This window comes from Dermacentor albipictus, chromosome 1, assembly GCF_038994185.2.
Source record: "Dermacentor albipictus isolate Rhodes 1998 colony chromosome 1, USDA_Dalb.pri_finalv2, whole genome shotgun sequence".
NCBI classification, from domain to species: Eukaryota; Metazoa; Arthropoda; class Arachnida; order Ixodida; family Ixodidae; genus Dermacentor; species Dermacentor albipictus.
In genome coordinates this window covers 483964363-483975740 of record NC_091821.1, presented here as the reverse complement: position 1 = coordinate 483975740, position 11378 = coordinate 483964363, and the positions used below count along the sequence as shown (strand labels likewise).

General features: G+C 44.3%; 1 protein-coding gene across 2 annotated transcripts; it reads right to left on the bottom strand.

Moving 5' to 3' along the window:
* Positions 1–210: 210 nt before the first annotated feature.
* LOC135901647 (uncharacterized) lies at positions 211–10745 on the bottom strand. Of its 2 annotated transcripts, none has more exons than XM_070538069.1 (3): positions 10243–10745; positions 3522–3698; positions 211–814 (listed from the first exon to the last, which is right to left on the bottom strand). In XM_070538069.1, the coding sequence occupies exons 1-3, from the start codon at positions 10570–10572 to the stop codon at positions 725–727; spliced, it is 597 nt and encodes a 198-aa protein (XP_070394170.1). In that variant the 5' UTR covers positions 10573–10745; the 3' UTR covers positions 211–724. The 2 variants fall into 2 exon arrangements, with proteins under 2 accessions (XP_070394170.1, XP_065287575.1); XM_065431503.2 differs by having other exon boundaries at positions 212–814; positions 3522–3701; positions 10243–10744.
* Between the last annotated feature and the right edge of the window lie 633 nt (positions 10746–11378).

The following is an 11378-nucleotide window of genomic DNA, read 5'->3' as shown; positions in this document are numbered from 1 at the left end:
TATACAGGAAGTTTCAGAAGGTGCTGTGATTTCAGTAGTTTCCACAGCTCTTTCTAGAACTCGCGAAAGATTCCCTCACATAAGCAGCACAACCACTGCCTCATTACCACCTTCGTTGAGAAGTCATATCAACATCACAAGGAACAATGAAGGAGCAATTTCTTTATTGAGGCACATTTAGCTGGAAAGATCTCCAATAAAAAAAATTGCAATCAAACCGAAGGTCACCCGCACGTACTGCTTTCCAGTCATCGCGCAGCATATTTATCTGCGACGGCTGAAGCCCCGGTGACCTGCAGCCAATCCACCGTAGCCAGCTGGCCAGTATCCACCTGGAGCACAATCAAGCGCACCGTACTCTTGCGGGGCGTGACCCCCGTAGGCGTGGCCACTGATAGCCGGCCCATGTGGTGGGTAGGCGTTGCGCTCTAGCCGCCGTACCCGAAGGCTCCAGCTGCGCTACTGGAGGGGCCGTATCCGTCACTGCCGATTCCGGCGTAAGCGTTGTAACCGGGCGCTCCTGCGCCCGCGCCATATGTGTTCTGAGCACCACCAGGAACCGGTGGGACAACTGGCGATGCGTTGAACACGACGTCCGCGCTGGCTCCCGGTGCCGTGCCCGGCTCGTTGGTGTCCACTGTGGCGCGGAAGCCGTTGGCGTCGGCGATGTAGTTGACGCGCCGGAAGAGACCGTTCACATCACGGTATCCATACGAGCCAGTCTTCACGTTGTTGGCGTCGCCCTGCTCGCTACGGAACTGCCGGTTGCCGAACTCGTCCGCGTGTCGTAGCCAAAACTGTACGGCTGAGGTGGCTGGGAAGAAGAGTGTGCTATCTTACTAACACAGTATTTTTGGGAGTCTGATCCCGTATGTAAGTAATAATTCCAACTGAAACTTTGCTGCTACGTCAAGTGAGCTTCGCCTACCTCCAAAAGAAAGCTTAGTCACTGTTCTCTGCGAAACTCGTTTTTGCTTGCGAAGCTTATCTACTGATTCTTAGTATGGGGAAATGGTAATAAAACAGATGTAGAAAAATTGGCAGTACTGCAACGGCGAGCTGTACGGTTCCTGAACTTCTCAAAACTATACATATGATCTTCTACATCAACGATGCGCTACAACGTTCCTAATAGTAGAGACTCTTACAAAACAAAGATCTACGTACGGCTATTTAAAGAGAACTCCAGCAGCACCAAACTATTTTCAAATCATTACCTGAGTAGAGACTCAGGACAAAGCCTACGTCGCACTTCAATAGTAATAAAGAACCCAAGGACAAAATATGGCACGCAAACGACTGAATCTGAAACTATATGTTTATGTAATACGTACCCTAACATTGCTGGCGAAGCTATAAAGTACAGAATACTCCACAAATTTAAATATGCAATATAAGACATACTATTTTCTGATCACAGCCTGTTTAACGGATCTTAATGGAGTTTTAAATTGTTTGAGGCCAACGGTGATGTCATAAATGTTATACTAAGAATGTATCTTTTGTTATTAACAGAAAGTTCTTATTTCTTGCAGTGCTATATTCATTTATTTTGTTACTTGCTAATTTGCAAATAGTTGATACTTTTCAATGTGGTTAAAACTTTGCTGTTAATAGTTTTGATGTTTTCTGTGTTAGTTGTATTTTATTTTATTACTAAACTGCTACTTCTGCCGCTCCAGCGATGTAAAGGCCTTAGTTAGGTGGATTACGCCCTCCTTTTGCCTTACCTTGCGGGCAAACCTTGTATTTGTTTTGCCCAAATAAATAAATAAATAAATAAATAAACTGCTGGAAAAGCCAGGAATCGAGACAACGGACAGGGATGGGCGTCAGCGAAATGAAACCGGTAACGCCTCTCGGAGCATTGCGTGAAGGTGTGGCTGTCTGTTTCTCCCTAGGACATAGGTGAAAAGAATCGCCGTGCATTAGGGACTATTGTATGTTCCATGTGTCATGGTTTCCGCATTGCAAAATATCACAGCTTGGTTTATACCCCCCTTTACACATGCAGAAGTTGATTCAAAGGTTCACAAATGTCTTCTCGTAGGAAGATTTTCTCTGCTTTTTGCTCGTTTCGTTGGCACGGCAGCTTCCCAATACTTGTTGACCACGACTATAAGCCAGCGGTGCCTCAAACAACGCTCATTTTAACACCCTTATTGATCTTTGCCTTGGTTTGGTACGCGCACTAACCATCCTGCTGCGCACAGTGACAAAAATATCGTTTAGCAAAGACATGTGAACTTGATTCTATGGTACCGCAGGTCACTGATGTAGATCACTAGCGACATGGCAGAATAAACGTCAGACCTACGCCGTAATCGAACAATAGACTCCACGAATCTGCTGCAGCCCGAATCGCTCAGCTGTCGTTTACATTGTCGGTGTGCAATCTCTCACATCTAGAGTTCCTCACTATTTTGTGAATGTTACAAAAAATTCTCGCCGGAAAAGTGCAGTTGGGCCCATTCTAGCCACATGGTTTCAAAAAACATAAAAGTGTAGAGCCTACAGCGAGACAGGCTCTTCAAAATTTTGCTTCATCCACTATCTTATAGTGTAATAAATTGAAGTAAATGTAGACAATTTCTATAGACATCCATACGTGTATTCGGTGCTTGTTTCCCTCCGAGATCCTATGAAGGCCCTCGCTTTTGCCTTCCACAGTGTATATCCTTTCCATAGAAAAAAGAAAGCTTTCGTGTTCTGGTAGAGGCCTTACTTGTTGATTGACGCATTTAGGGACAACACAAATGTATATTACAAAATCTTCGCAAATTTTTAGCGCCCGAGATTCACGTCCACGTTCGCCGAGATCTCTTGAAAGTTATTCCGTGACAACAGCCACTAAGGCGAAATTCTTAAAATGTCGCTTCAAAAGACAAGCTTGACAGAATAGTACACACATCCTATGGCAGCTGACGTTAATGTGTCCACGAAAAGGGGAACATTTTGACTGTGTTAAGGATGCGTGTTTACGACAAGGGTATAGGTTGTTGTGCATTTAATTTTATAGGTTTTTGTGCAGATAGTTTTTTAAGGAAAAATTATCGTGTCCTTGTGCAACGCAATAAACAACAGCTTAAAATCTGCTTTGTTCCTCGTCTGAAAAAGTGTATTATGCAGTTTTAGAAGTGTATGCGCCTAAAAGGTACCACAAGACCGATACATGCTACGCAATAAAATTTTAAGTGGCATTTAATGACACTGCATTACCTTTTGGTGTAGCGCTATCAATATTTAAAGGCACGGCGCCTTCAATTGGTTTACCAAGTCAGCTGCCACGCAGCGTCCCGCGGTCTTCGCTTCTATACTAACTAAAGCTTCAAAATTAAAGGTTGCCGAATTTGCGGTTGTCGCACTCGCATTTTGCGATATGTAGTGCACGAAAACAAGGCTGAAGTGGAAACCACCACCGCAATTCGTTTTGAATACTTAAAGTTTACCAAGAGTCAGTTCCGCTCACTGCAATGCTTGGAAACAGCTGCGCGCGAATTTTTACTGAAACCGTCACCTACAAAAGAGGAAGCGCCGTATCCCTGGTAAGGTGCGCCGGCCGTAGCAGCGTTGTAGCCGCCGTAGCCTCCGTATCCACCGTCTCCACCGTAGCCACCATAGCCGGGGCCCTGGTATCCTGCTGAGTGGTGCCGGAGTGCCCACGCCTTGGCAACGAAGCAAATGAGAAGAAGTTTTACCTGCTAAAAAAAAGAAGGTGCAGATAGCATCATTTCCAGCGAGCTACATAAGAAAGCTATATCCAAAGAATGTCGGAGCTGTGTCGATACTTAGTAGACAACTACCGGGAAATATTGGGATATCATTAAAAGGCGGAAGAACAAATGCGGTAACGAAGCAAGGAATTCAGTTTACCGGCACATAATCTTCCAAAAAGTGCAATTGAGATGTTGCTGCGATGCTTAGGCGAATGCGATAACCAACACAGAAAGTTGCGGTAAATTTTAAACATCATGCCAACAAACGGTTCCGCAAATAAGAAAACATAAAGTCGATATCACGCAGTCTAGGCATCAGTTTCAGCGATGATTTCGTTGGTGTTGGTAGCGAAAGACGTTCTTTTTTCTTAAGTATAGGCAATATGGAAGCACAGCACACCACGAAGTTAGGCACATTTTCACTGGCAAGGGCGTCGCTCAACCTACGCGTGGGGCGCTCCGACGCCGCAGATACGGCAAACCAAAACCAAAAGTGTATCGCACACACTAGACACTGAACCTAACTCGGTCGGTGCGAAGTGCTCTTCGTGTTAGTTGCTTACACTTCTAAACGACGCAGTCCACTTCCGCTGCTGTCTGATGACTGCGTATCCAAGCGACCCTTCACTACGTATGACGCTCCTCGCTTTCGCCTTACGGGAAGAACTGTTCAGCGCATTCGTCGGTGCACACGGGCCCACGATGTTAACGCACTGCGCGCACACCACGCCACAACAAACACAATGCCGCGACAGTGGAGAATCGGTAGTATGTAGCCTGGTTCTTCGTCGTGGGCAGCGTGGTAGCCGACTTGTCTCTACTCGGCAAGACAGCCAGCGCACGACGTTTCGGGCGCTGGCTTTGCAAGAATGCAAAGAAAGCGCCACTTAAAAAAAAAGAAAACATTAACTTTAGCTTGCAGTAGTTCTGGAAAACGTACTCGCTGTTGTCAAACAGCCAAGCCTTGGAAAATCCTGGCACGCATCGTGGCCAATAAAGCTTGTTTCGAAGCTTGGGAAATCATTTCGATAGAAAATAGATATGCCAATAAACCAATGATGAAAAATACATCGCGGACGCTTTTAAAACAGGCGCTAGGGCATTGGGGGACGTCAATATGCTATTCAAAAATCACCAGATGGGCTATCCGCGCTGAAAATGCGATCTGCTTACCTTGGATAACATTTTTAACTTTTCTCTGTGCTTAACGTCGAACCCTCTGGAACGTACGTTGCTTTGGTGTAGTCTAAACAAAGAATGCGAGGCCGGGCTTCTGCACTGGTGCCTTGCTTCCAGCGCCAAGCTTTTATATTGTGAGCGGGACCACTAGCGCTCGAATGTCGCCAGGGCACGTGTCAAGTGTGCTGTCGTTACAGTTCCCCACATTTTGGAAATTTAATTTTCGCGCGTCGTGCCGGGTGCTTGCCCCATCCGACGGGCTGCTCACGGAATGTTCTCGGCGCTGTGCGACATTTCTTGAGGGCAGGCAGTGTCAACAAGCATGAAGGTCGCGCTTTTCGTCATGCCGCCGCAAGAATGTGAAAGCTCGTGACGCGTCTCTTGCGTGACCTTTGCTCCCTGTAGCTGTTGAAGCATACGCTGTTCAGTTGCGGTGGCTGGTCAGTTGGCTTTTGCGTCCTTACTTTGATTTAGCGGAAAGATTTACCTCGGCAACAGCTCGGATTTTCCTCGGACACATTTTTGGACACATTTATCGCAGAATCAAATGCCCTTATCAAATGACCGTTAATCCTATTCAAATTAAACTTATTAGTGCAAAAGAGAAAACTAAATTCTACCGACTGTATAAGGCCTCACTGTTTTGACAATGTTCTCAAAAATGCAGCAAGCTGACTGAAAATGAATCACGAGGTTTACTAATCTCTACCTCAGTTCTAAAAACAGAAATGTGAATTGCGTCTGATGAAACACATAAATGCAAGAAATATGACATACGAGTTCAGAGCTGACGAGAAATTGCCAAGATGTTTATAGCGATTTTGTAAACGGTCGGCTAAGACATCAGTAATATATGACATGGTAGTGTATATTTATTTATTTTATTTATTTACTTATTTCAACATACTGTCAACCCTTTGACAGGGTTATTACAGTAGTGGGGTACAGAAAGAAACAGTAATAATAGTAATTGTCAGGGTAGGTATGCTAAACAAGCTCAAATAAAAATGAAAATATACATACAACAGTAAGTATGAATACGAGCATTGACAAGCATGCTAATAGAAAAAATAAAACAGCTAATCATATAGAGAGTACAAATAAATGACATCAGGTTGATGAGTACGTATTAAGCGAGTCATGTAACATCTCAAGGAAATCATCAATTATTTGCTGTTCGACTATAAGTCGGTCAATGGTATTCCATTCCCGAATGGATCTAGGGAGAAAGGAATAATAGAATGTATTGTTGTTGCACGCATATTCTTGTAGTGTGAGATCATGTGTGTGACGTAGTTGCCTTGTTTGCTTAGTTTCAACGTATGTTGTGTGGTCTATCTTAAAATAGTTGTGCAGTAGCATATATAAGAACTTCCGGCGGTGGATTTTAGCGCGACTTTGGAGTGAGGGCAAACCGGCGCTGCGTAGCAATTCTGTCGGGGAATCTAGGCGTCGATAGCGGTTAAAAATAAATCTAATCGCTTTGCGCTGCACATTTTCAAGCATGCCGATGCCGCTACTTGTGAAAGGGAACCAGATTATATTCGCGGATTCTAGAATCGGTCGGACAAGTGTGGTGTACGCTAAAAGCTTAGGGTCACGGTCAGCGTGCCGCAAGAGTCCGCTTAAGGAAAAACAATTTTTTCATTGCTTTCGCGGTTATAGCTTCCGTGTGAGCTGCCCAGCTGAGATCAGAAGTTATTATTACACCAAGATATTTGTACTGGGTTACATTTCGGAGTGCGACATTATTAAAACCATAAGAGAATGCTAGGCTTGTTTTCTTTTTTGTTATTGTTATTGCAACTGTATGTATTGTCTGTATTAATCACGATTTGCCAGTTAGAGCACCAACTTACTACTTCATTCAGGACAATGTTCAGCTCATTTTTGTCACTGTAGCTTTTCACCTCTTTATAAAGTACGCAGTCGTCTGCGAATAGCCTAATATTTGCGTTAATGTTGGTTGCCAGGTCATTTATAAACAGCAAAAATAATATTGGTGCCAAGACAGATCTCTGGGGCACACCGGATGTGACATTTAATGTGTCAGAAACATGCTCATTGCATTGCACAAATTGTTGACGGCCGCACAGATAGTTTGACAACCATCGAGTCATTGGCCCATCCCCAAGTTTGCGGACCAGCTGGATAACTAGCTTTTCATGGGAAACCCGATCAAACGCCTTTGAGAAATTCATAAAAATTATGTCAATTTGGGAGTTTTCGTTAATGCCTTGGGTCAAGTCGTGCATTATCTCGACGAGTTGAGTAACGGTCGATAGGCCTCTCCGGAATCCGTGCTGGTTGGGGTGTAGCAGATCATTGTCTTCGACAAACTTTGTGATGAATTTGAAGATAATATGCTCGAGTATTTTACAGCTGCTACACGTCAAGCAAATGGGTCTGTAGTTTGATGGGATCGTCTTGTCACCGGATTTATGCACTGGGGATTATTCTTGCGACTTTCCATTCAGAAGGAATCTGTGAATCCCGGATAGATTTTGTGAATATTAAGCGTAGATACTTACTAACTGGTTCTGCATACTGTTTGAGAAAAGCGTTCGGTATCCCGTCTGGGCCACAGCTCTTTTTGTTATCAAGGTTTAATAGCAGACACAGTATACCACTTTCGGTTACTTCTGGGGTTTCTAGTAATTTATTTTTGGTAGATGTGATAGTCTGGGAATGTTGCACTAGTCCATTATTGATTGTAAAAATCGACTGGAAGTAGCGATTGAATTGATCCGCCTTATCTTTTCTTTCTATTGAAAGAGAAGCCTTGCTATCGCTACGTTTACCATTGACGTAACGCCAAAATTTTGCTGGTGACGTTTTTATGAACTTGGATAGAGTGGCACCATAGTAGTGCATTTCGGAAACGCGTATCTCGCATTTTATTGTTTTAGATAGCGCGGAAATCTGAGCGGTGATATTAGAGGCTAAACCAGACCTCCTACCTTTCCTCAGTCTACTAATTTTACGTTTAATATGAATTATTTCGCGATTGATCCATGGATTATATTTCCTTGCAACTTTGCGCTCTAGTGGGACGAAATTTTCAATACAATGCATGACGTGTGCTTTGAACTCCAACCATACATGATCTATCGACGAGTGTTTATCCGAGCAAAGATCTGAAAAGTCAAGAAATTCGTGAGTGAGATATGTGATTATTGCATCGTTGTCTGCTCTGTTGAATGCAAGAACGTGCTTTATAGGGCCGTGGTGTCGTACAAGACCAGGTAGAGGCAGTGTGCATAGGACTAATTTATGATCGGATATGCCGTCTAAGATTTCGGTGGATGTCTGGTCATTGAGGAAATGGTCACTAGCAAGAACAACGTCTAGAATAGAACTGGAATTGCCCTGGATACGTGTGGGGACGCGTACAGGTTGCTTGAGGTTAAAGTTGAACAATATTGACACGTGTACTTATCTTTATCGGGCGACCACATTTCGCCGCTTAACAACTGTAATCGCACAGCGAGGGACGCGCCTGAATGTATCCGATGTTTCTGGAAAGTTATCGATCCTTCTACCTGGCTGTCTGTTGTCGCCGAACCTTGTGTTATCTGATTTCATCGCGTAACGCGAATGGTGTAGAACTTTGTGGAAGGCACACGGGTCCGAACGATTAGTCTGGAACATTCGACGACTGCTCTATAAAAGCCGACGCACTTGACCCGCTGATCAGATTTTCGACGATCGCCGACTGTGTTCGCCGCTATCGTTGTGCTTTAAGTGTAGCCTGTTTTGTGGGCACAGGTTCGCCCAATAAAAGCTAGTTTTGTCTTTCACAGTACTGCTACTGTGTTCTTTCTTCACCGTCACTACCACGTGACATCTGGTGGAGGTGCTGGTGATTTCATCGCGTTACGCGATGAAATCAGATAACACAAGGTTCGGCGACAACAGACAGCCAGGTAGAAGGATCGATAACTTTCCAGAAACATCGGATACATTCAGGCGCGTCCCTCGCTGTGCGATTACAGTTGTTAAGCGGCGAAATGTGGTCGCCCGATAAAGATAAGTACACGTGTCAATATATCCAATATGGCGTCATTCGCAGCACCTCGCACTTTTTTGGACGACCATTCCATTTCAGGCAAGTTAAAATCACCAGCCATGATTATTTTGCCGTTCGTCATGTGATCATACATATAATCAAGAAGATGTTCTAGATAACTTATCTCAGCGTTAGGTGGTCTGTAGATAGCACCTACAAATATGCAGCCTTTCTGCAGCTGTACTTTGCACCACACCGCCTCAATTTCTGGCTTATCTGGTAAAGCGGTGTACCGTAGTTCTTTCTTAAAGAAAAGTGCGACACCCCCGACTCTAGTGCCCCTATCTCTGCGCACAATCATATATCCCGGTGGCAAGACTTCATGGTCTAAGATGTCCGAGTGAAGCCATGTTTCTGTGACAGCAATAATGTCAGGTTTAACACTTCGTGCGTTCACATTCAATAGCGTTACTTCTGTCGACTTCGAGTGACTCTCTTTTGTAAGGCGTCCTTTTCTTCGTTTTTTTGGACTGCAACTAAATCTTCATGGTCACTATCCCAAGCAAAAAGTTGACCATTTATACGCACTTTATCGTAGACTAGCGACACCCTTTCCTGCCTACCCCGGTGTTCTTTCGTTCGATCCCACAGCTTCTTTCTTATTTCTCGAATACTACGAGAAAAATCTTCACTGATATAGAAACCTGAGCCCTTGAGCTTCGTGCAGTGCTTGAGGATTGAAACTTTGTCTCGGCCGTCGAGTAGTTTAAGGATTACAGGTCCTGGCCTAGAAGTATCAGTTTGCTTCTTTTTGCCTAGGCGGTGGATTCTTTCGATTCCGTTGGTTTTTATCTGTAGTATACCGTCTAAAATCTTCTTTTCGACCAATTCAAGAAGCATGTCTGTTGATTCCTTTTGTTGCTCTTCAACACCGTATATGACAATGTTGGACCGACGGCTCCGGTTTTCGAGATCCTCGACTTTCTTTTCCATAGCCATTAGGTTTTTTTCTAAGGTAGATATTCGTTTATTGTTCTCTGAGATCTGTTTTTCAATGCCAGCTATCTTTTCCAGTTTCTTGTCAATTGCATTAAGTCTAGTGTTTGTTATAGATTTTTCTTTCTTAATTTCTTGAATATCCCCTGCAATTAGCTTAAGCTGTTCTGCTATGCCATCTAGTGTAGGGTCAGGGTTCAACTCAACATCTCCACCCAAAAGTAACAACATGCGCAAGAAAACAAACAATTTGCAAAAGGATTCGCGATGCGACCGTGGGCACGGCAGCAGAATTAGGCAGACATCGTTACTACGAAATGACTTGTCATAGCGTCTGCTCACCTGTAGAATAACCAGGAACGGATTTGAAGGCTGCATCTTTGCGATGCTACCGTGCCCGCTGCCAGCTGTGCCGTATGCGTCCTGCTTTATAGGGTCGCTCCATGCTGTCGTCATCGGTGATCCAAGCTTATCTGTCGATGTGACACCAGCGCCATCATGGAAGGGCCGGTAGCTTTCGTCGAGTGAGACTGGGTGCATCAGCAGATACTTGTCTCCGATAAAAGCAGCTCGAGACGATGCTTGTAGCTCGTAGCACGCCGGTGTAAGGCCCGTGGGGAACAGCAGGAAGCCTATCTGTAGAATAAACAGAAACGGATTTGAAGGCTGCATCTTTGCGATGCTACCGTGCCCACTCTATATTACGTACCTTTTGTCTGCTTCATTTTTCTCGGTGGTTGATGTTTGCACAATTGTGATATCCTCCTTTTTTGCTTTCCCTGTGTTAAACCTCGTTGTGAATTTGATACTTCGGTTTCCTGAAAATTTGCGATCCTCAAACTTTATGCTAAACCGTTTCGATGGCCTCGTTGTGATCTGCCTTTTTCTATCCTTTCTTTTTTTTGGAGTGCATCAAATTTCATGTAATTCGCTGCAGTGGATGCCGACCGTAACGATTATCACGGTTCCCATATATTTAGGTAAAAGCTACACAGGTAAAATTTCCGCCTACAGGAGACAGTGCATCGCAACACGCATTTTGTTGCCTTTCCTTGTGAACGTTGCAAAGCAGGTAATGCACTAAATTGCAGTTGCTTAAACGCTTGATGACATTTGCCAGTTTACAAGGAGCCTCCCGTAAATGACGCGGAAAGGTAAGCGGTGGTTGATTTGCGGAATATTAGAAAAGAGGCAAGACCTGCCCGTCCATCGCAGCAGTGTCGCCTTTAGACTGACACCTGAACGACTACATTTAGGGGCTGGCATGACCGGAAGGAGAAGCAGGTGCAATATAGAGTGCACAGAGTAATGAAAGGAGTGCAGACAAAAGGAAGACAAGACGGTTAAGAAAACTTATCTGTGTAGAACGTTTTGAACGTTTGGCCGAATGGCTGCACAGTGGGGAAAAATAAATTATGTTTATACATGCAAAAGGAGCGTCACCTTAGGAAGGTTCCGGGTGGGTATACAGGTTTGCG